Source organism: Nothobranchius furzeri, chromosome 3 (assembly GCF_043380555.1).
Source record: "Nothobranchius furzeri strain GRZ-AD chromosome 3, NfurGRZ-RIMD1, whole genome shotgun sequence".
Classification (NCBI taxonomy): Eukaryota; Metazoa; Chordata; class Actinopteri; order Cyprinodontiformes; family Nothobranchiidae; genus Nothobranchius; species Nothobranchius furzeri.
This window is the reverse complement of record NC_091743.1, coordinates 53021979-53047698: the sequence shown is the minus strand read 5'-3', so window position 1 is coordinate 53047698 and position 25720 is coordinate 53021979. Positions and strand designations below refer to the sequence as shown.

At 42.5% G+C, this 25720-nt stretch overlaps 2 protein-coding genes across 8 annotated transcripts in view; one reads left to right on the top strand and one right to left on the bottom strand.

Moving 5' to 3' along the window:
- Positions 1–3893: 3893 nt before the first annotated feature.
- On the bottom strand, positions 3894–11106 carry LOC107385541 (dnaJ homolog subfamily C member 11). Its single transcript, XM_015959492.3, has 16 exons — positions 10931–11106; positions 10248–10377; positions 10036–10109; positions 9848–9949; positions 9624–9752; positions 9424–9546; positions 9268–9341; positions 9003–9192; positions 8835–8920; positions 7053–7169; positions 6789–6944; positions 6386–6455; positions 6157–6214; positions 4378–4520; positions 4171–4300; positions 3894–4061 (listed from the first exon to the last, which is right to left on the bottom strand). Exons 1-16 carry the CDS (start codon positions 11003–11005, stop codon positions 4036–4038), a joined length of 1683 nt encoding a protein of 560 aa, XP_015814978.3. The 5' UTR covers positions 11006–11106; the 3' UTR covers positions 3894–4035.
- A 3220-nt stretch (positions 11107–14326) lies between these two features.
- LOC107385543 (calmodulin-binding transcription activator 1) overlaps positions 14327–25720 on the top strand; it is a 75295-nt gene continuing 63901 nt past the window's right edge. For 3 of the 7 annotated variants that reach the window (XM_054750613.2, XM_054750638.2, XM_054750616.2), the window contains exons 1-3: positions 14327–14464; positions 16395–16490; positions 20640–20743. In XM_054750613.2, the coding sequence (XP_054606588.2) occupies positions 14440–14464; positions 16395–16490; positions 20640–20743 (225 nt within the window). In that variant the 5' untranslated portion in view covers positions 14327–14439. Of the gene's footprint in view, positions 14465–15922; positions 16324–16394; positions 16491–20639; positions 20744–25720 lie in introns of those variants that run through there. The other 4 variants (XM_054750610.2, XM_054750630.2, XM_054750626.2 and 1 more) reach the window with 2 other exon arrangements.

The following is a 25720-nucleotide window of genomic DNA, read 5'->3' as shown; positions in this document are numbered from 1 at the left end:
CCACGTTTTCTACACTCTGGTGGACCTATCCCAAAAGCCCTTTCTCCCATATGAAAACGGTTCAGTGCTGTTTTAGGTCATCTGGGGTTTGTTTCTGCTTCCTACAGGCTCTGTGCGTAAAGGCAATCACTGAATCTGTCTGTGGAAGGCAGCAGAGCAGCAGCACACGGCTACTGTTGATACTCGGTACACTGGAAACATTTAGAACTGCCATATCCTCACAACTGCCACCCACCATGGTGCATGCTGGGATTTATGGGTGAGATGGTTTGCACTTCTTTTTTTTATTTTTAAATATATCCGACGTTCTCGTCACAGAAACATGTACGTGTTTCTGATCAAACTGGACTTGTTTCCTCTAGGATGCTTCTATTAATGTTACACACTAATTGTTTAAAATAAGTAAACAAGTAAAGCTTTGTGTTCCTGCTTCAGATGGTGCTATAGTATTATGCTGAGGTATAATCCAGTAGAACAAAGATGTAGGAGAACGGGCTAAAGTCTGCATCTGCTCCATCGTTGTGTTGTTATTTAAGGCTGTAGGCCCGTTCGTCTCGCCCCTCCACGCTTCAAGCCGTCTTCCAACCCCAGCCTCTGATTTGATAAGTTAGTCGACTTTATATGAAGCTTTCACCACTTCTGCTTTCAGCTTTTAAACTGTGGTTTTTAAGAAACTAATAGAACAGTTAAAAAGGCCAAATAACTTAAATGAATCTGATCAAATTCAGACATTCACAGTTGTTTCAGGTCCCCTCTGCTTATGTTTATTTATGTTGTGTTAAATTTTAAAACTGGAATGAGATTTTATTTTGTTGAATACTTCATATTTTCTGTAAGTAATGGCTTCATGTTGATGAGAACCTGAAGCCCTGGTTAAGCTTCTGTAAGGAAACTGTTAACAGGAAACGTTAGCAGTGCCTGGAAGAGAGAACCTTCTGCAGGTGAAGCTGTGCACCTGAGAGCGCCGGACATGCACTGAAGCTAAATTCAGTGTTTTTTGGCCTTTTGCAAGATGAAGAAAGCAGGAAACTTTAGTTCCAAGAGAAGATTTCAGTCCCTTATTGCCTCATTTTCATAGCAGTGTTTGATTCCACGAAAAGCAGATTTGATGGAAAACGTTTTTAGGACACTTTTTATTTTATTCCTAAAACTTGCTCCACTTTGGGTAAAACCTTTTAAGCTTCATTATTCCCGTGCCATCTGCTGTTGGGTCTGCCTGTGTGCAGACTAAATATGATTTCTGATGATATAAAAGCCATACTGTAGACAGATTTTAGACGCGGGACCTTTTACGATGCAGAATGAAGGACTTGACCGGGTAACAACCACGATGAATGTTTAGTTTGTAAACAACAGGATTTAAAAAGTTTTAAGGTTGTGAATAATATTTATGTTCTTATCTGCCATTTACAGATGTAGGTTGTCTAGTTTGCGCAGTCAATCAGCGAAAGACGTTTTTGAGTCAATTCAAATAAAGAATTGGTTCATTTTCACGACTTTCATCTTGAAAGGAGAATCCGAAGACGCCTTCAGGCACAAATTCCACGTTTTAACGTGTGTCTTAAAGACTTTGTTTTGGTTCGTGTCAACATTGTGATTAGCTTGTTTCTCCTGATCCTGGGTCGTCCTGTCTCCTTGCTGAGAAAGCGTTGTCTGTACTGTGTTGCAAAACTGTTTCTGTGAAACTCTTGTAAAGTATTGTAAATAAAGAGGTACCATTTTAGCCCGATGAGCTTTGTTGTTCTTCTGCAGCGTGATCATGTAAAGTGTGGCTGTAATCAGACGCTACATCTGCTCTTACTCCATATTTATTGTTATCTTTACAGGATGAGCGCCGGCTCCTTTCAACCATAAGCAACATTTACATAATGCAAGTCCGTTTGGGTGGAATGTGGAAGTGAAGGAGCAGCTTCTGCAGAAAGAGACCAGATGATCTAACAAAACGGCACATTTAAGACAACAGAAATAAAACAATACTAAGGGTTCAGTGCAAAACGGCTGCTGCAGTAACAAGATCAGCTTTACTTAATCCAATGTAAAACTGCTACATTGAAGTTTTCAGCACTATGTTAATTAGCCTCATACCTATGATATGTATTTACATTTAGTGCAAAAATATAACCTTTGTAGGCTGTGAAAATGCAGCTTTTTAACTACTTTTAGTGTTTCTGGTAATGTTGAGGTTTCCCTGTAGTTCATTAAATAGTTTGCTCCCTCCAAAAATTAAAAGTAAAGCGATAAGCAGCTTTTTGTTATTGCACAATCCATCCACCAACAGATGGACCAATCAGATAGGGAGTAAAATCCAATTAAACTGGCCTAAATGAGAGCTTTACTGTTCGGCTGGAATTAGCACCTCTAAGTGCCACCACACTTGATTGTTCATCAGGAGTTGGGAGCGCTGTGTGTGCCGTTCTGCTGAGGAACCAGTTACAGCAGAGGTCAAATAGTGTGTGAACCACTAAAAAATAGATGGCAATGGAAATCCATCTGCACTTCTGCTACGTATACAGCAACAAAAACATAAATAGACCAGTTTTTGTGGGGCTCCAGCAGTAAAGGAGCTACAGGATGCAGGTTTGATAGTTTCTTTAAAGAGGTTCTTCACTGAGAAACCAGTTTTACTTATTTTTGAAAACGATCGGTTACTCTTTTTCATGCAGTCTGATCATGAAAATAGTCTCCTACACCTATCTCCTGCATTAGCTTCCGATAGAAAATAGATGGTGAAACTCTAGGATTTGAATAGCCTGACAGATTAATCACACTGTCACAACATATATAGACTCAGTCATCTTGACTCATGACGGGGAAGGCTGTTGTTGGTTTAGCGTCCAGGAAACAGCAGAGAACATCTCGGCTAGTAGAAGCTAATCACTAGCATTAGCAACTCCACCACATGGCAGAACTCCTTCTGATTTGTGCTATTTGTGGAGATACAACATCAACGTTGCAAAGCAAAGATAGTGGTAGCTGTGTTGCTATTGGCCAATCAGAGGAGAGAAGACTCCTTATCTCTACTATAGACCATTGCAATTGTATTAAAATATGAGTGAAGGACCTCTTTAAACACTTTTTCTAAATCTCAGCAAACATATTCATGTTTTTGCTTTTAGTTTTAAATACTACACCAATATTTATGGTTACTACTGGCTTTGTGCCCAGTAAACAAGTACAAACTATAACCTTCAGCATATGAAAAATCACAGAAAATTCAGTTTTGGCTCCCAACTCCTCAGAAATGATCAATGAACACAAACTCTGATTAAATCCAAGCTGTGTTTCTGCCTCTAAGCTGCATTCTACACTATTAAAAATCCATGAGGAAAATAAAAACCTGTCTGTTTTTAGTTGGATCACAACTATCAGAAGGCTTGTCCAATCTATACCGCCTTCATTTTTCCTTTTCTTCACAGTTAATCATTATAAAGTAACAGCTGACACCTACAGCAACACTCAGCAGCGACGCCACTGAAATAATATTACAAATTTGAACAAAACACTTTTGAACATGACCCTAAAACATGATCTCGGCCTGTCCTCCGTCCTGATTAGCCCAGGGCTAACTGAAACACGGTCCTGCACGGTGCTGTTCCCACAGTCTTCTGCCTGAATGACTTAGTTATGCTGAAAAATATCAGAGCAAGACACATCAAGGACAAATAGTACAATCATACAGTGAAAATGATGCCTCCGTTGTATATGGCATCACCATATCTACAGTAATAATCAGCCCCTCTGTGTCCTACAAATATAAAACCTTAGTTCAGGACTGACGTCGGATCTCCTGTGGCGGAGAGATGCGAGCCGGATCGGCCAGCAAGGAAAACTCAGAGCTGACCCAGCTGGAGCCGAGAACTGGCCTTAAGGAAAGGAAGGAGTGGACAGAGCTGTGGGACGGATTCACTAATACAAAGACAGAGGAGAGCTACAGCAGAGAAACCAGCTCCTGTTAAGAGTCGTGGGGTTTCTTCCCTGCACACGAAGTCTGTTTAATCCTCACTTGCTCTCTGGTACTTCGACAGCAGCGGGCTCTTAGGACTCGGACTCGATTCTGTGAGCTGACAAGACAAAAAACATATCCAAGCCGTTTAAATGTGTTTGCAAGCACGAGTTGTGTAATTAGCCCGCAGCTCCGTGAATCAGAGGTAAAAGTGGCTGCATACTAACATTGCTTGGGTATTCGTAGCGGCTCAGTGTCTGCAGAGATGACTTGATGCATGACCCCTCTGAACTGGTATAGTAGTTTTAGGCTCTTTTCCTCTCCAACACAAGGGTCGTAAAAGCCCGGCAGCCCTGCCTGCACACACAGATATGAGCTGCTCGTGTGCAGATTCAGAGAAGCTTTCGGTACACTTGCCATTTGGTGAAACACACCTTAGACGCTTCAGTGAGGATGAGTTTGGAGTCTTTGACCAGGCACTGCAGCGGCACAGTGACGTCAATAACCTTGGCTTTGTCCTGCTTCTGGCTGGTGTCAGACACAAACTTCCCGTACCAGGCGTTCAGGACGATAAGACCTATGCAGAGATTTAGCAGAGGTTTAGCACCTGAACCTTCTCTAGTAGGTAGAAAATACTACATTTGTAAGCTAAATTACAAAAAAAGAGACTAAAACACACTTAGTTATTTGTCCAAGACAATTATCCAGTAATGCACATATCTATAAGACATAGGACGTATGTTTTCAGTAGCTACTCTTGCTTCTTTGATGCCAATGAATGTAGCTTTACATTGAACATCACTGAATACCAGATAGATCCACAGCAAGCCTACTGATTTATCCGGATTCTGTACAGAGAGTTTCTAGATTCAGGCAACGTCATAGATCCATCGAGGTAAACCGGCCAATTAGCACACAGCTCATTTAACATTCATGGCTGAGTGGGCAGAGCAAACCAGTCTTTTCATCGTAGGGCTTTATTTTGGGGTTGTGTACGACCATCATTTCGATGCTTTACGGAGCGTTTCAGAACCGTTTCCAATCGTGGATAAAATGTTGTTCTAAGACTCCTTTGAAAAATTTAGAAGTGTGAGAAAGTCTCACAAACATCTTGACACATTTCTGAAACTTACTCCCAAATGCTGCATGCTGCTGTCACCAGTGAGATCCTGACCTAAACCATCTGAACATGCGCTGACTGTTCTGTTTTAGGGAGCTTTGGCTTTTACTGTTCCGCTCTCGTCTGACCGACCAGCACTACCTTTTAATAACGTAGAGGTTTCCCTAAGTCCACACCGTGCTCTTGTGTTGTATCATCTCCGTTTGTACAATATCTGTTCAGGTGTGGGGATCAGAAAGATTCCCAAGCTTTTCCAGCCTGCTACATAAAGGTCTTTTTTGTTTGATATAGAATGATCAATTTCTCGTTTCGTAAAGCTAGCAGATGTCAATTGCACTTTCAAATTAGCAAGTAATCAATAAAAATCGATGACATCATTGTTACTGAACAATACTTGATCAAACATGCTTGTGTATTTTTAAGACCTTTTTAATCTACTTTTAGTACTCGTTAATGTCCGAATGTGTTTTAGGAGCAGATTTATGCAGAAATACTACAAAATGCTGAGTTTGCTAAACTTTAGGCGCCACAGCTGAGGGTAGAAGATAATTATGATGCTGTATTTAACATGACCAGCAACTAAGAACTATTGCAGGTTTGGTGTGTTTTATTGAAAAGTAAAGTACGCGTTTCCTCCTCCAGCCACGAGGACAAGCTGTGACATCTGTCATGAAGAAGAGATGGTGGCCTCTCAGCTCTTTTAAGTGCTCTGAAAACATCCAGAGATGAGCACATTAAATAAACGTAATCGTGTAATAAACATAAAGAAACCGTAATTGGGATGCTGAAATGTTCGTTTTAAACGAAGTGTGTGAGTATTCTTGCGTGTAACCCACAGAGGTGGTCTCTAAAAGCACCAGGACTTGCTTCACAGCACCAGATGATGGAAGTCAGACATCCGGGATTCTTGAGCCACAGAATATTACGCAGTGTTGACAGCAACAAAGATAAATGCATCTGAATTACAATTTTGGATTTTCACCAAGTCTGGACTGACTCCAAACTGAGAAAAGCTTTTATTTCTCACCCTGATTGTGTGTGTGTGTGTGTGTGTGTGCGTGTGTGTGTGTGTGGTGTGTGTGTATGTCCTCACCCATCTTGGATTCTTCTGCTTCTATGATTCTCCTCACAGACTCCTGCATCAGCAGAACCTGTGGAGGCACCGAGAGAAAGGAGCAGGGGGGGTGCAGAGGAGAGTAAAACTTCGGATGGATGAAATCCGGTCAGGAGTTCATAATGAGGAGGGCTGAACTCATGAACAGTCATCTGTTGTGTCCCACACACACACAATGAAGCAAAGGAAAAGCCCCGCCGGTACTTACAGCGGACTCTGCCTCCTGCTTCTTCTGGGCGATGTCGGTGGCGGAGCTTTTCCTCTGCAGCTCCAGCTCTCTGAGAGGCACAAAGCAGACATCAACAACAAACCACTGGGACTGACTGTGGAGGCTTTTGCTGATGGCAGCACAAGCACGAAAGAAACCTCCCGACACACACTCATAAACTGGGATGCAAAATGTTTACGCATAATGGGAGTTTAGGCAAACTTTTGTGGCCCACTATTGAGCGAGTACGGGGAAATGTCATAAAACAACGATTAGAGGTCTTAGTGATGATGAGTTATTGATGAAGAAAGGCAGTCTTTAATAATGTAAGCTTAAAAGGATTTAGCTGAGATCTCCCGGACTAAAGTAATGCTAGTTGATGCAGGAGAGGTTATTTACTCACTGCTCCTTCTGAGCTTTGGTGTACGGGATTATGATCAGTCTGTGGACGGCCATGTACACCAGGAGAGGTCCTACAGTGGCGTAGAAGACCGCACTGGGCAGCAGCTGATCAGTCAGGTGGACTGGAAACAGGTACGTCTGACTGGCACGTGCCAGCCTGTCCAAACAAAACAGCAGGGTGAGCTAAAACACTCTCTCTCCTGACAATCGTTCTGAGAGACAAGGACACACAGAGGAATGAGATCCTATCTTTGGGCAGCCGTACTTGATCTTGAGCGTGACTCCCTGTGGGACACCAATGCTGACGGCGGCCGACAGAACACTGTGTCGGCTGATCTTCCTCTCCGCTCCGTACTCCACTACAGTACCGAACCAGCCGGTCCTGTCAACAGAAGAACACCGAGGTGAACCAAAGCTGTGCTTTAAAAAAATTCTATATTAACCGTTTATTTTGAATCAATCTAGTGAGAAAATAACACAAATGACTAAATCAGATGATCCATCCATCCAATTTCTGAAGCCGCTTGTTCATGTAGGGTCGTGGGGGTGGGGGGTTTGGTGCCTATCTCCAGCGGTCAACGGGCAATTGGGCGGGGTACACCCTGGACAGAGAGCCAGTCCATCGCAGGGCAACATAGAGACACACAGGACAAACAATCATGCACACACTCACACCTAAGGACAATTTGGACAGACCAATCAACCTAACAGTCATGTTTTTGGACTGTGGGAGAACGCCGGAGTACCCGGAGAGAACCCACGCATGCACAGGGAGAACATGCAAACTCCATGCAGAAAGATCCCAGGCCGGGAAGCGAACCCAGGACCTTCTTGCTGCAAGGCAACAGCTCTAACCACTGCGCCACTGCGCAGCCTAAAAATCAGATGAAATCTTTGGAAATGAGAGTAATTATGGATTTTGCGGGATTATAGTGAGGTGTGTGATTCACCAGCTAAACCAAACTGGTGCTGTTGGTCATCATTTTCAGAAACAGCTGTAGGAGGCTTAAAACAGCCTGAGGACCAAACTGCTACCAGGGCGAGGCCTTTTCAGGACAGTTTATGCTCAGACACAATGTTAGGACTCAGCCCGGCATCAGGACAACAGCTACATCAACACAGTCTCTACCAGGCAGACTAAAAACCTGAAGGTCAAAAGCAATGATTCATGATGTCCTGACAGACCCTAACCACCACAATGCTCAGTTTGTTTGTTTTTTCTTCTTCTCCTTAAATTTAATTATCATACATGTCAAAGAAAACAAAGTAAGGAGTGCATATTTTACCCAACAGCTTAGATTTTTTTTCTCTTGTTAAAAACTAAATGAGCAAAAAATAAATAAATAATAAAAAAGAACTTTGCATCTGTAGGATGTAAATTAAAATGTACTTTCAAATAAAAACGTGTGTATAAAAACACAGACGCGCAGATCAAAGAAACAAGCTAATCTTAAAACTCATCAGGTTTCCTTCCCTCTAGATGGTGCGCAGGCTTATTAATAGAAGTAAAACAGGTAAATTACCGAGCACAGGGTATCTGCAGGTTTAAGGGAGCCAAATTTAAGACTTTTTAAGACATTTTTTAAGGCCAATTTGACCAAATTTAAGCTACTTTTTAAAATTAAATTTAAACTATAATTTCCAGCTATTGCGAATGTGGGATTAGCCATCCAGTTACCATAAAAGTTGCACGTCCCCATGGCGCAGTCTCCCACTAGCTTAACCAGCTAATGTGCTCATCTAAAAAAGCCCCCTTTCACAACCAACTGAATTGAGTACGGTTCCGCTTATGCCAATATCATACACAAAAAATGCTGAACACTAACTAGAAATTCATGAAAATTGAAATAAAATAATCTTGTTTATTGGGTCTTTGGTAATTTAAGACCTTTGGAAACTGTATTTAAGGATTATTTGTCATTTTTAAGGATTTTTAAGGCCTTAAATTTGGAAAAGCAAATTCAAGACTTTTTAAGACTTTTTAAGGACCCGCGGATAGCCTGCGAGCAGTTTGCAAACAGTTTGGTGCTAAACTTAACCCACATACTTGACCGAGCCTTTCACTTTGGTCTGGTCTTCATCCTGGAACTTGTACTGGTAACTCATCATCAGGTAGGAGTGAGGCACACCCAGCTAGCAGAGAGATGGTACACAACAGATCACAAAGAGATGAAAGGAATAAGAATCACAACTTCATGAACTCGTATTTAATCACCTGCAGAGCTAGGGTGAAGTGGCTGCTCTTTGTGTCTCGGACCAGGCTGGTAGTCATGGCGCTATTGGGCCCCCAGCGCCACTGAAGGTAGCCCATAGTGTTCTGGTCCAGGTGGCGTGCTGTCATCAGAGAGCAGCTTGGCCGCAAGCCTCGAGGAGAGAACTGCAAACCGCACTGGGCTGTGAGGAAACTGGACAGAAAAACGACAGACAGGAAATGTGAAAGGGTGGATAAGGATGTTCATTCGACCTGTTTTAGGCCTTACCAGCGCGGAGTAATGTTACGGAACACCTTTAACCCAACAAGAGGTCCTAGTATGTCTCCTGCACCAAACTCTACCTGCAGAAACACAAATCATGCAATTGAAGACTCAAGCTCACGTTGTTTTAAAAGAACTGAGCATCTCTGGGTATTTGTGTACCTCCCCCCAGCCTTTCGCCGACGTAACTCTGCGTACGGTCATGTTAATGTTGCCCCCTCCACTCCCATTGTGTGTAGAAAGGGAGCCAGACAGAACGGCTGTGTCAGTATTTGTCAGAGGAGCCTGAAGAAAGACAGAGTTGCATGGCGAAACCAAAACAGGACTCTTGTTCAGGCTGAACGTGGAACATAAATACTAACCTCTATGGACTGGGATATGTGCATCTTGTTGATTTCTACATGAGGAAAGCCTCCTCCTGGCATCTCCTCAAAGTCCTCGTCGTAACGGTCGAACAGGTCTGTTGCATCCACACCAACACTTATGGTGCCCTGGATGGTGTGACAGCAGAAGTGCATGAATGTGACCACCCGTAAGAGAGAAGCAGTGAAGCAGAGTGAGAAAGGAAATGAGAGACTGGGTGAACCTTGGGATTTGTTCTTTGCTGCAGTCGTCGCTCTTCTCTTTCCCTCTGTAGTCGTTCATATTCCTCTCGAATTTCTGCCGGCGCCCTCTTCCTCTCCACCACCTATCATCATCATCATCATCATTAAACCTGGGTCATTTAGCATGTGCAGTGAGGCAGCAAAGCCACTCAAATGTTTGAAGACAAACCTCCCAGCCCTCCACCTCCAGCCCTTTCTTCCCAAAGATGTCATAGATGGCTCTGGAGTGAGCGTCGCTCAGCACTGAAGGAAAGAAAAGAAAACTATAATTTTGTGTTTTTGTGCACTAGTGTTAAAGAAGTGCTTAATGTAAAGGTGCGTTAAACCATATATATCACACAGTAAATATGCTGCTGTTTGACTGGCGTGTTGCCCACTAACCTTCATAGGCCTGGTGCACCTGGTTAAAAAGCTGCTCCGCTTGTCTCTTCAGCTCTGGATCTCGATGTTTGTCTGGATGATAGAGCATACAAAGCCTACGATATGATGATTTCAGCTCCTCTAATGTTGCCTGTGACAGCAGAGAAGACACGAGTCACATCAAGAAATTTAAACATCTGGGATGTAAAGTCTTGCTTTTAAAATGTGGGGAATAATCTAATTTTATTCCAAAAAAATAAAATAAAAAGCACAATATCAATCACAAATCTGCCAAATTACGTTATTCTCTCTTGATGCCACAAAGCATCACATTTGAAAATACTGCAAATAAACTGCTCAGGTTATTTAGGATCAGGAAGGAAGGTTTTAGGTCATGATCGGCTGAAATCACAACCCATGTCTGTCAGGCATCCTAGTTTTACATATAAAAATAATATCAAGAAAATGCTAATTATGAAAGTCCTATTACTTCTAAATACTCCCCCTCTCGCCTAACGACACATTCGTGTAATTAATGGAGATCCAGGTGAACATGACATGGCTCTGAATGAATCTGTAGCATCAACTGTGCTCTGCCTCCTTCCCCGAGTCCGGGCTAACTGAGTCTGTATGCTAGCCGGGGGTGAAGCAGCGATGGAGGCTGCTTCTTCAAAGACTTTCACCGTGAAGAACGCGAGTCTCACCTCTTTCCTGACGTTGAGAAGAGAATAGTAGTCCTGAGTGTTAAAGTCAAATTCGTCTTCTACAGACGCCGCCATGTTTGAGTTACACCAGTCTGGCTCCGCCCACCTTCTCAGTATCCTCGAAGCTCATTGGTCAACATCACTGTGAGTTTGTTGGTGGTTTTGTCGCCATCTGCTGGTTTAAATTGAAATAGCGCCAAAAAGTCAAACCAGAACAAGAAGAAAGACAAGCCAAGGAAACGTGAAGCTATAAACTTCATATTTATATCTATTGTTAACTGGAACTATGTATGTATGTCTCTAGAGGGAGAGAGAGAGAGAGAGAGAGAGAGAGAGAGAGAGAGAGAGAGAGAGAGAGAGAGAGAGAGAGAGAGAGAGAGAGCAAATATTCCAAACACATTTAAAAATACACGATATTCATTTTGTTTTTGATTCTATGCACTTTACTTCTGTTTACTTCTCGTTGCAACTTTTGGACTTGAAACTCTGTGCAGGACTTGAGGTGTTCAGGGTTCTTTTGAATGTATTTATATAAAATAGTGCAGGATGTTTTGCTTTTTGATATCTTTTAACCTGCTTCATGTTTTCAGACATGCTCTATTAACCCTCCCATTGTCCTAATGGGTGTGACCCCGTGAGGAATGTTGACCATTGAGCAGGACTGATGGTTTATCCCTTAGGTCCATGTGGCAGGGGTGAGGAGTGAGCACCGCCTCACCCCTGCCACGTGGACCTCAAGGGATAAACCATCAGTCCTGCTCAATGGTCAACTTTCCTCACGGGGTCACCCATAAAGACAGTGGGAGGGTTAAAGGGATTTATTAATTCTACAAATCTGGCAGCAATAGGGCCTTGGTTTAATGACGCTGGCAGCATTCCAATAAACAAATAATTACGATTAATTCATGATTTAACAAAAGATAATTTCTTTTCTGCACACGACCAAGATAGCCTTTTCCCCATCATAAGTTAAATGTTCATTTGAAAACTGCCTTGTCAGGTTGTCTTTGTCTGATGCTGATTTTTCTTTTCTAAAAGTAACACCAGAAAAAATCTGTCAAGGGGGAACATTCCCCCAGCTCAGTTAGAAAATATAATTTAATAAAAAATAATGTCAAATTGAATAAATATTGATTAAAGTACTAGACATGTGCAATCAACAACAAATTCCAACAAGTAACTGATGTTTTGTGAAGTAAATAGCTTTGACACGAGCTTAAATAAACAAATAAAACAAAAATAAATAAAGAAAATAATAGCAATAAATGCAAATATGCTATAAATAAAATGTAGAATCTGAGTTTTAGTTATTTTTTATCATGCTTGAAACCTTTTGTGTCTTTGAGACACATTAGGCAAAACAAATCATTCCGAAGCTGAATTTTTCTTATGAATCATCTTATAACTTGTCCCTAAAACACCAGGCTTTGGTGGAAAGGCCATATTCCACCCTGCGGCAAAGTGTCAGTGTGGGCTGCAAACGGGGACATGATGGTCCTAGTTAAGCCCCACTATTAAGCAGGGATAACCGAGAATAAAACGTTTGAAAAATAAAAAAATCTTTTGAGGATGTGAGGGGCATGAATTCAACTTTGCGAGGTGGAACTGTAAACGTAATTCCACGGTTTTCTGCCTGAGTCCAAATCAAATCAGACTGGGGGCATGTTTTCTGCTCCTCATAAGTTTTCCTCTGACCCATCATAACTTTGGTTTAATAACTCAGAGGCAAGCAGCAAGAGGACAGTTTGTGTAGGCGCGTGTGTGGAGCTGTCCTTTCAGCACCGCGAGCTTCAGCACCACAGCAAACGACAGCGCGCGCTGCAGCCCACGCGCTTGAAAAAAAGTGTCTTTCGATCAGTTCTTTTCATTGAAATTCGGGAGAGGAAGGGGTGTCATAATTTATGACAAGACCTTACATTGAGTTTTCTCAACAGTCCGCGGGGTTTATATGCGAAAAAAGAGCGCGTGCAAGGGAGAGTTTCCGCGTTTGTGCTGTGTGTGTATGTATGGGCCAAAGTTGTGCGTGTGTTTGTGTAAGGGAGAGAAAATGTTGATGAACATGATGATCATGATGATGGTGATGATGATGATGCTGTGGGAGGCTGTCAAGGTGTCCTCCAATACAGACGTTGTGTAGTGACGTGCGAGTGAGCGAGAAAGCGAAGAAGATAGCGCGTGAACATGAAGGGGCGTGGCTAAAGGGAAGAAAAAGAGGGGATGTAGAAGTCCTGTTTGGGCAAGACGTTCTAACATATAACCAAAACACATCGTATCTCATAGCCCTAAGTAGCATTCTTACTAGAAGTAGTTTTCAAAAGTAGTTCTGAAAGTTGGGTTCAGGTTATATATATATATATATATATATATATATATATATATATATATATATATATATATATATATATATCAATGTCATACATTGAAATTGTGTTTTACAAAAGATATTTGTAACTGAAATATTAGTCCCATTGCAGATTATGTAATTTTTTTTATCCAGCCATGAAACTTTGACATTTTGAATTTCTCTAATGACATTTATTCATTAAAATATTCATAGATTACATTGATTTTCTGCCTTATATGCATTCATCAAATGCTGAAACACAGGATGACCCCTTAGATCACTTGTCTACTGCAGGGCCAATGCACACACACACACACACACACACACACACACACACACACACACACACACACACACACACACACACACACACACACACACACACACATACACACACACACACACACACACACACACACACACACACACACACACACACACAAATGCATGTTTTGGAACAGAATACAGCAAAGCTAACCAATTGCAATGCAATTCCCCTGTTGCGTCCTAAACGTGGGGTTCCTCTGAGTCATAAATATTAGAAATGATGTTGCCTGTACTTGTTATCTGGAGTTGAGACCCCAAAACATATGGATGAAAAAGGGATGACATTTGTTTGGAGAGACCAACCCTGAACTTTTTTAAAATTGCCCATTCAAAGTGTCTTTCTTATTTGAAGAGTCTCCCTGATTCATTTCAGGTGTGATTAAGTAGAAAATCATTCACAACCTGCATGATGGTGAGTCATCAAGCACCTGAGTTGAACTCCACAGGATGAATGTTGTTTGGGGCATCTGAGATGTTCATCAGTTTTATTCTGGGGAGCCCAAATGTTCATTTTGTCTATGGGGACCATTCATCTTTATATGTTATATTCACCTGCCATACTCTGCGCGCCGCTATCACGGACCCATCGCCGTCAGTCCTGTTCCTTTGGACCAATAAGATTCCTGAACGCGGCAGGCTTGCCCCCCACCTCCCCTCCTTCTTAGCCCCGCCCCCCTTCCTTGAGCAGTCCTCTCTGTGCACGCGCGTGGTCCTCCCCAACACCATCACCAGCATCCACCACCACCCCTCCCTCCAACACTAGGTCGAGTCGAGGAGGAGGAGGAGGAGGAAGAAGAGGAGGAGGAGGAGGAGGGATGAGGCGCGCGGTGGAGGGGAAATGGCTGCCGAAAACAAGCCGGAAGGTAAGAAGGAATAACGGGTTTTATTTCAGGCGGCGGAGTCCAGATATACTGGTTCTGGACGAAGCAACGGGGGGACTTTTAGTCAGAGAGGAGGGCAGAGATAACGGCGGGGCTTTCCCTCTCTTCGCTGGCCCCGTCCTGAAAACACGGAGGCTGGTGCTGAACCAGCGACTGTGAGCATCTCGGTTAACCGAAAGCAAACCAGCAACACCAGGAGAGTCGAAATATCCTTTTGTATAAATTTAATTAGCTGTTTTCCCCTTTGAGCGTCCGTCGCTTCAGCGTTTCCCCTGAGTAGCTGAGTGAAAGCGATGAGAAAGGATGAGCGAGGTTCACGCTGAAGGAATTCAGATGCTCTGTGTGCACGCGCTCGTGTGTCTGTGCGTGCGTGCGCGCGCGCGTGTGTCTTCTAAAGCGTAAAATAGACCACTGAATTGCAGATTTTTCTGTCCTGACAGGCGCACAACCTGCCCGACCAGCTGTGTGTTCATTTCGCCTCAGTAGCACCGGTGTTTCATGTATTTTTCCATATATTGTTTATTTTTTCCTGCGTGTTTATGTTTATGTGCTCACTGTGCTTTGGATGTGGTTGCTAAGGCGTTGAAGGTGAGAATCTGGCTGTATTTAGGTTGGCACGGGGGTGGCGTGCATGTGTGTCAGTTTTAGGTCATCTCATGGATGGATCTAGTTTATTTGCTCCTTTAACTAAAAACTCACACAAACACTGTTTATGTCAGCCAGCTGTTCGGGTCATTCATCAACTCAGTTTAGCAACAACCTTTCTTTTAACTTGTGTGTGTTGCGTTTGATCACACTTCTCATTTCAATGTTTATGCGTCTTTAAAGTTCTACTGGTGCCTTGAAGTGATATATTCTCTCAAGTAACATGATATTAAAAAAAAATCAAATATTGATCCGAAACTTGGTAAAGCAGCAAAATTACACAAATTTCTTCAGGGAATAGTTTGAACTCTTTCTCCACTGGGGAGCAATGCTGAGCAGGAGTTCTCCAAGGGGTACTTTCTGGTTAACAAAGGTGAAGCATATGCCTAAAAATCATATTTCAGCCATAGTTCATCACAAACTTACATGTGTGCGACGGAGCATGCAGCGTGTTGCCAGAGGCAAAGGGAGGACCGTGGGTTGAGAGTTCTGTTGTGTTAAAAGACTATAGAACTAAAGATGAGGCAGAAAGGCCCATGAGCAGTTCGGAAAGCATTCTATCACATAAAAACAACATTTAAAAAATGCCCCCTTTTGTGTGCATACACACACAAACACCCTCACACATTGGCGGTGTGAGAGATTTTTGGCCCCCTTTGCTGTCATACGTAGAATGGATGTAATAATTTACAAGCCTCAGTCATGCTGACTGAAAGCCAAATGAGTCTCAGCGACGAAGCCAGGAGACAGCCATCCAATCTTTCCATTCTTTGACAGATGTGTTGTGTGTGTGTGTGTGTGTGTGTGTGTGTGTGTGTGTGTGTGTGTGTGTGTGTGTGTGTGTGTGTGTGTGTGTGTGTGGGTGTGGGTGGGTGTGGGTGAGATGCCGAGCACCACAGAATACCAGTGGGCAACAGAATGACATCCACCACCATATAGCCTGGAAGACCATCTCCCTGTGCACTGGTTGGTCTACTTTGTATCATAGCAACAGTGGTCAGGGAGACAGAGAAATGATGAGAGAGAAGAGAAACTAAACCTGGGTACAAGTTAGTCACACACATGGAGGCAGCGTATTTGCTGTGGCCAATCGATCTGGAGACACAATGGATTCAAGTTAGTGGAACAGAAAATGGATCGGCCCACATGCATTGCGCTCGGAGTTTTGTTTCTGGGTGTTGGGGAGGAAGGATAAGGTGAGATGTAGTTCTCAACGAAACCGAAATCTGCAACAGTTCTTAAATCTGTCATTTCTCTTTTTTTGCAGGACTGAAGAAGATAAGAAATCCAGAGCGAATGGTCAGGATTGCTGTTGGTTATACCGGACACACCCCTCCCAAGAGTGATGACACTGACGCCAACAGTAAGAGACACTCTTCACACACTTAATGCGTCTGCGTGTGAGGGTGTATTAGTGCCACACACACACACACACACACACACACACACACACACACACACACACACACACACACACACACACACACACACACACACACACACACACACACACACACACACACACACACATTTGTCTGTAACACAGGGTGACTCTGGGAGCAAGTATAAAAGCCTTCTGGCAGAATGATGTGATGTGGGAACTGAGGTCTCCTTCTCATCTGTCCTATACCAGATTACACACACACACACACACACACACACACACACACACACACACACACACACACACACACACACACACACACACACACACACACACACACACACACACACTTATCCCTACAGAAGGCAGGGCTCACTTTGAGTATCAGTAGTTATTGTCATACTTAATCTGTACACTTGGCATTATGTATCTATAATCCTCAATGGGCCTTGTTAAACTAGACGTGAGATGGAGTGTGTAATGTGCATCTGTGTGTGTGTGTGTGTGTGTGTGACTGTGTGTAAGCAGCACGTGTGGTCGCCGTGTTGTGTTAGTGGGATTATAAGGGCAATAATGGCTTTGATTGGTTATTAATTCCAGAGGATGCGGGGCAGATGTGGACCTGTTAGGGGGACAAATTGGAGCCAAATAAAGAGATGTAAGGAGGTGCGAACAATCATGCTGTTCAATCAGCTGAAATGCACACACACACACACACACACACACACACACACACACACACACACACACACACGCACATCCATCACTCCAAATAGCATGTTTATTTCAAAAAGAACAGATGGTCTCACACTAGATCCTGTTAAAATAGACTAGAATAGAACAGAATAGAATAGAATAGAATAGAATAGACGGTTCTGTTTGGGGTGGCTGTTTGATTTAAGCCGGAGCTTCTAGAGCCTATCCCTGTCTCCTATCTGTTCTCACGTCCCAGCCGGAGGATTACTGGAGGAAAAGTTTATCAGCAGAATGATAAAATTAGCATGCACGCTCATCTTTCCATCCCTCCTCCTCCCACTCTACCCCCTCCCCTGCTTTCCCTCTTTCTCTCACCCCCTCCCCAGCCCTCTACCCCCCAATCTTCCCCCTGCCCTGGCTCTCCCTTCCCTTCCCCTGTATCCCTCTATCAAGCTGCTGTGCAATGAGCCTTTCTTTCTGTCACATTAATTTCACCCAGAAAAAAAACAAAAAGGAGAAGGGGGATGGAAAATGTGAAAATTTCCCCTGACGCCTCCTAATATCAGTGGGGGGAGCGCTAAGAGTTGCATTTGGAGCATTTTTTACAGAGTAGAGTTTTATAATTAACTGACAGCCATCTCACAAGGGCATTGGCTTGTTTCTGTGTTAAATATGGAGATGACAGTTTTATAGCTAAAATATTCATCAGATGGAGGCGCCTCTTCTGTGTGATTACAGTCTAAGTTGTGGTTTTTGATGGGCTACCAAAGCAATGTTTCACTTTGGTCGAACAATTTCACTTTTCAGCACATATTAAGATTCAGGCGTTGTCACACTTTTAAACTATTTCAAGTCTGTAAAATTATCTGCACTGAAATGTTTTTTTTTTGTGTGAAGGTCTCGCCTGATTCAGGTAGAAAATTTATTATCTCACACTCTTTATTCAGATCTGTTTTACTTTTGCCGCAGACTGACCAGAGACAAGGGAAATTTTCTTTTTTTTAATTAAAAAAAGGCAGAATAAAAAATAAATAAATAAACATGGGAACCATTCTCTCTCATTTAAAATCCAAGACAACTTTTTCTGAGGTTTAACATTCTATTAGCATTCAAGAAATCTGCAGAGCTGGAGTGTAGACCTTTCCTGATCAGCAGGGAGAACAAATTTAAGGATGTTAGGGTGACGATCGGCTCCACGAAGGTGTGCTTTGAAAACCATTGAGCTGCCAAGGTCACTAGTAGAACAAAAAAGGCCATTCTGGGACCAAAAAAAAAAAAAAAGAAAGAAAAAAACAGTGACGCGTCATCTTTGATCTGCACGCGTGTGTGTGTGTTTGTGCGTGCCTGCGCATGTGCAACGGGCTTGTTTGATGTGGTGGTTCTGGTACAATTCAAAGGCAAGGCTGTGCCGAGAATCCTTCAGAACAGCAGGGTAAAGTGAGGAGAGGAGGGGAGGAAGGGGGTGGTTTACAGCCAGGAGGGGTGGGGTTTAGACGCTGATTGGCATTCATAGCAGAGAGACTGGAGTGCTGCTATAAAAGAAATTAGGCTTTAACTAAGCTGCACCATTCAGCTGTTTAACTAAGCTGCTGCACAGTTCAGCTGTTTGAAATTCTGTCTTCTCAGGCCTTCTATTAATAAATGCATAATTGATTAGGGGGAGCATACGTGCCTGAACACACTTCCTTACTCCTCACACAATCACACACACATGCATGCTCCATTCCTGTCCTGCAAAAAAAATAAATCTCCTTTTGCATATTCTGTTTTTCTTTCCTCCTTTTAAAACAGTTTTTGCTTCAGTTTCCTCTTTTTTTTTCTTTATTAGCTGCATCTCTCTGGCTCATTCTTTTGCTGCCTGATTTTCTCCCTCCTGCTGACCCTCCCACCATCACTGCTTTCTCTTGCGTTGCCCCCCCCCCCCCCCCCCAGGTAGACAATAACTGCTATTCTCCCAGGGAAGTCATAAATAGATGCCCTCTGCTTATCAAATAAATAAATAAAAAACCTTTGAGTCCTCGCTCACTTTGAGTTCTGTTGGGGAACGCACATTCACGAACAGGGACACATTCACACATTCATACTGGGATATGGAGGGGTCCAGCGTTACTGCTCCCATTCAACATTTGGGTGAGCCAGCTTGCACTGTGGGAAAGAGAGGCACAGTAAAAGTAGTTTCACTGGTAATTCAGCACCAACAAGCAGTTTTTTGCTGACAGGAGTGATTTTTCTGTTGCTTCCTCTAAAATATTGTTATCATTGTAGGAGGTATAGGCTTTGTTCACAAAGTGTGTTAGCAGCTGTTAGAAGAGTCTAACCTGGACTTGTGGAGTAAGGGCAAATTAGAGCAGATCATGGGGAGTTAAATGACGCCAAATATGTAAAAGATTTATTTTTTTACAATAAGCTGTGGTTTGGCTCCCTGTTACTCTAGACTGTGTTACACTGGCCCTCCGATGGTTGCCGGTATGTCCGGAGACACGATCTGAACTCCAAATTAAACATCACCTGCCCTCAGCCTGTGACTCTCCAACTCTCGTACAAAAATAGTTTCCTCACAGGAGCAGCTATTCTGGGATTCTCCACTCCATTACCAAACTGTCTGTGTAACACAGTGGAGAGAGCATTGCTTTTAACGAGGATAAGAAATGCCCATGTGATTGGCCGGCTGCATTTACCAACCCCAAATGCACGGATGATGCATGCTAATGGCTTCTTTCTTAATCCAGTACGGTTTTTTGGGTGGACTCAAGGTGCACAGCCACTAGCTGTCCAAAAGTAAAAGCTCTGCCGTTCCTTCAGTCCAATAAATACTCTTTTCTTGTTTGTTTTTGTGCTGTTTTCCCTGCCGTTTTCCCTAATTAGGAATCAACCTTACTGTCTGAACAGGAAGCAGCTGAACTTTCATTTGGTTCTCGTGGAGGTTTTATCTCAAATCCAGGAGCTTTCCTTAGCTCATCGGACTTTGGAGGAAAGCTGGTTTCAACAGCCAAAAAGCTGCCTCGGGCTCAAGAACATGGATTACTGTGACCTGGATGACTCAGAATCTACACAGACAATTAGAAATAACACGCTTTCTGGGCAATTCGAGCTCTCACTCTAACATCTCCATCTGCTTGTTTGCCAAAAACCGTCGTATTCCTGATAAATAAAAACTATCTCAACGGGGAACAAGGTGGACCCATATTAATTAAAGCACATGTCTGCAAAGATTTTTTAAACGCTAAATTAATTCACATGTTTAGATATTTTTAATATCCCACAATAAACGTGCGTATGGGGTTCTCCTGCAGCCAGCCCAACAGATGGTTTGTATTCACTTCTCACTGTTAGTCTGTCAGATTGGAAATATGTTTCTTTTCTTGCTCCTCGTTTATCTTACTTTATCTCACCCCTCCCCTCCCCTCTCCTCCCTCCTCCACTCCTCTCCAGATGAGCCGGGCCAGTTAAAGATCTACCTTCCCAAGAAGCTCCTGGAGTGTCTACCCAAATGTTCCTCTCTGCCCAAGGAGCGCCACCGCTGGAACACCAATGAGGTAAGGATGAGGCATGCTCGGGAGAGGGCTAAACGCTGGGGCTTTTGTTTTTGCTGGTGACTCATATCTAAACAATGTTGCATTTAGAAATAGAGAGGAGGTAAACATAGGTGGCTTTTTCAGTATGAGAGCTTAAAACTGTGACACTAAAAGAAATAAAAAGCAAACGTCACGACTGAAAGCCTCTTTATTCCATAATTTTGGAGTTTTAAGGAGACATATTATGATTATTTAATAGTTCTATGGTCAATACAAAACATATTTATGAAATTCTTTGCATCAAATCCCTCTCTCGTAAAACACTTTCAGCAGAATTATTCTCAACATTTTCGTTACCTTTCAGAATGAGCCGTTTTAGGGTTCTTTCACTTTAAGAAAACAAGATGAAGATGGCCACGCCCACCTAATCCCCTCTCAGGCTGCAATGATCTGAGAAGCTCCGATATCTGATAGGGGCTCGGAGTAGAGCCGCTGCTCCTCCATCAGCATCTCTCTCTTGCACGTGAGAGGTGGTTCTATTCTAAATTCCCCATTTGTGACATCACAAACTGGGACCTTGAGAAATGGCTTGTTTGAGACACATCATTTCTAAAACCAAACTGACTGAAAACAGATGGACTTTTTTCACATTTGGAGTGTTTATTCTGTCTATTTACTTATATTTCAATGGACAAAAGCCACTTGAGATGAACCATGTTGTTTTCGAATAGGTCCTCCTTAGATATAATCTATAATATTAATTAAAAATAAAAAAGATAATGGATCCTCTCAACACCTTGACTGTGCCTAGAAATCCTGTTATGAACTGAGGAGAGTGAAGTCTGGGCCTGTCTTCTTAGGTTGCTGCCCCCGCGACCCGACTCCAGAGAAGCGGCTGAAAATGAATGGATGAAACAAGATAACATAAACAGCATTTTGCATGTTAAACATAACAACAATTGGCAGAAGATAAACCACAGCTAGAGACCCACATGGCAGCACAAAAAGATGCAAAAGGTGATTTTTGTCCCCTTAACAATTTAGGATTAAGTTCTAGAGGTCAAAAGGTCATACTCAGGGACAGCGACTGGCAATAAAACATCAAGCTACAAAATAAATGTTTGAAAACTTCAGTTAAAAAACAAGCCGTGGCCAGTTTGATATTGATTTTTTGGGGGGTTCATGAAGATTGTAGACTGTAAACAAAAGGTGGACAAGGTCACATTGATAACGTATTTGGCTGAATATGGTCACGTCAGGCTCCAAAATGAACAAATGTATAGAGTTCTTTTTTGTTTTTCTTTCCAAAATGACTGCATATGGCTACGTACAAAAATGGTCGAGTCCAGGTCTTCACTTAAAAAGTGTATCAGTTAATAGAGCAGCATGAAACAGCTGCTTTTCAGTTACCTAATAAACGTAAACTGCTTCATCACCGAAGTCCATTCCATCAATGCAGAAACAGCTGATCAGACTGGGACAAATGTCTTTGTCAAGCTGCTGTCTGGTATTTCCAAACTGAAAACTGTGACAGGAATAGTTAAACAGACTGAGCCTTCTGTTTTTAATGCGTTGTTTATGCATGCATGTGTAAGGTAAATAAAAATGGTCATTTGTTTCAGCTTTGCTGTCATGTGGAGCAAAAAATGTTGCAATTCTCAATTTAGAGATTTGAAGGCAGCGTTGTTAGTGAACAGTTGCATTGTTAAAGAATTAAGCAGCAGATACAAAACAAAAAACCTTACACGGTATGAGCACAAGTTACTCCCCCCCCCCCCCCCCCACACACACACACACACACACTGCTCCTTACAGATGGGTCAAAAGCAGAGGACTGTTTCCTCAAGGGGATCAATAAAAGTATGAATTATTCCATTATTATTCAAAAAGTGTTCATGCTCTGACTCATGTTTACTATAAAACTGGGAATAATAAATACAAAATATCACCTACAAACCGCAGCGGCTGCACTTTTTATTCATGTTAAAGCAGGTTGTGCTGTCTTTAATAAAGCTGAGTTAACGTAAAACTAACTTAGAAATTGCAAAGACGATACTCGAAACCTTTTCATTGGTTGTTGCGCTCCGTGGTTGGGACCTTGTCCTGACAAAAGAATATTATTGCAAATAATTTGGGCAGCATGCTGGCGCAGTGATGTAAAACATAGAAAGTAGGGCAACTATAGGGATCAGGAGCAAAGTGTAGCCGGCCACCCCGTTTTTCAACGACAAAGAGTTTAATTATCAGGACTCTGATTCATCATCCTACAAATTACAATAAACAAACAACAAAACACAACATCCAAAACTCAACACAGCAGCACTTGAAATGTTCCACGTTAAAAACTATGTCAAAACCAGTATGTTGACTTTCCTGGGCATCTGTGTTGACTTTGAATGACGACAAATTCAGGCAGAAATGTTTCCATTGACAGGATGAGGACATCTGAGCCTGAAACGGGTTAGGAGTGAAGGAAATGTATCCGAAAACAGAACGGAGCAGAATGATAACTCGGCCTGTTCTCACACGAATAAAGACCGTTTAGAGAGGCATTAAAGGAGTTGTAGAATCAGTAATCCTTGGTAAGATAAGCAAGAAGCTTGGTTAGTAGATGGAATAAACCAATATTAATAGGTGATTGGCCAGTCTGGGCCTCAAGTGCTTTTTGTCATTATATTAAGACATATTTATCCATTACCTACAGAAAAAATCCAACACTTTTGCTGTTCCTTTAACTGACCATGACCAAAGTTAATTTACTCTAGCAATAACAGATCTGTTGTGTTGAACGTTTTTACTTCCAGAATCATAACTTTTAATTTAATAAGAATTTTTAACTAAAACATATTGAAGTAATTTGATGTTGATCAGAATTTTGTAATTTGTAAGTGCACATCAGACCTGTACAAGATTGGGACTTTGGCAATGACCAAACTCATTCGATAGCCCTCTATTTATTTGTAATCAACACATGCAGGTATCCTAATTCACCATATTTGCAGCATAAACAGAGTTGTAAAGTGGATAGGTCCCGTAGTCCAATGCAAAATGTGACCTAATTAGTTCGGAACACGCGCTCAGTCTTCGCCCAAGATGTCAAAGAGCTAAACACGTGGAGTGTTAAAGCCTTCTGGAGCTGCGTGTCACTCCAGACTTGAGCTGATAGTTTGGGAAAATGTTTGATGGGTAGAAATGGATGCAGGCCTTTATTGTCAATAGCTCCCTGTTTATGCATGGCACAGCTCTCCACTGGTGGTTTGTTCCATCTATTGTGATGCGGTCGGCCTCTGCTGAGACATTTTCTCCATGTGCAGGCGCTGCACTCCATTATGGATGTGTGTTTGTGTGTTTGTGTTATTGATTACCAGGTTCAGCATTATTACGTAATGCAAAGCTTATTTGGCCTGTGGTTTTTCTCTCAGGAAAGTCGTTACATTTTTCATGCAATCCATCTTGATGAAGGTCATACTGGGAGTTAAGCACGGAGCCTTCTGGACTATGTGTTCACATGAATAGAGGCTGTGTGTGTGTGTGTGTGTGTGTGTGTGTGTGTGTGTGTGTGTGTGTGTGTGTGTGTGTGTGTGCGTGTGCGCGCGTGTGTGTGTGTGTGTGTGTGTGTGTGTGTGTGTGTGTGTGTGTGTGTGTGTGAGTGGGTACATGACAGAGCAAAATGACCACAACTGTTAGGAGCCTCCACACGTCAGCTTAACCAAAAACCATTGAGTGTAAGGCCTTAGGAAGAGACCAAGAGTCTTCACTTCATGTTTCTTTCCACCACTCGTCTCTACTTCCTCACCATTTCTTCTCCCGGGATCTTTCTACCACACACACACACACATACACACACTCACACACACACACACACACACGCACACACACACACACACACACACACACACACACACACACACACACACACACACACACACACACACACACACACACACACACACACTGCTACATGGCTCGTTCTGTGATGAAGGTACACACTCAGTTCAGGGGGAGGTTGGGTGTCCCTCAGTGAATTCCATCAAAGCTCCTCTTCCAACCAGCCATAAAGTTTCCTGCATATCTAAACACTATCGCATTTCCTGCATCTGTTGGTCTTTTCTTAGCATGTGTGTGTGCAAGCGTGCGTGTGTGTGCACAGACACACGTCTGTGCTTACTCATGTAGCACAGGTGTGTCTATATTTTATAGATAGAAAAAAAAATCTGGTATTTTTTTTCTGTTTGTTGGATTTTTATTGACAATGTTTCTGCTAGTTTTGTTTTCCGTGTCTCATAATTTTTATTTTCTACTCTCACCATAAACTGCAGTGTTAGACATACGATATGGGATGGCCAGGCCAATCAGCTGCCAGCTGTCAAGTCAGCTGTCACATTTGAAGCATTCAATTTATTTAGGCATTAACACCTCATCTGTGTGTGTGTGCATGCATGTTTTTGCATGTATGCCTGCGTGCCTGTATGCGCGTGTGTGTGATTGTGTGTGTTTTAAATTGGAAGAAAAGACAGTCCTTGTCCAGACTGCAGATGATGCTCATCTGTGGTAATGTGTCGGCAACAAATGGTGTGTTGGGAATACCAAGTAATTACCCAGTCTGCAGAAACCTTTGAGTGTGTATGTGTGTGTGAGAGAGTTGCATGTATGTTCCTTTGGGTTTCTATAGAATTATTGGAAATATAAATCTCATTTTGCACAAACGCTTTATAATTGCCGTGGACAATTTGGATTGTCCTCCGTTTGTGTGTGGATGTATGCAAAGAGAAAAGAAGAAAGGGGGTTTAGAGAATACCTGTGCTGCTGATGAAGTCAAACTAAGCATTTACACATTTTTGTTTGATATGTTGCCTTTAAAAAAGTGTGTAACCATAACAAATGTATGTTCATGTTAGTGTGTACGGGTACATGTGATTCTCCGATCTCTGTTTCGTCACGCCTGGCTCCCCATGACACCATGATCTCTCATGAGCACTGAGCTGCGACCTCATGGTT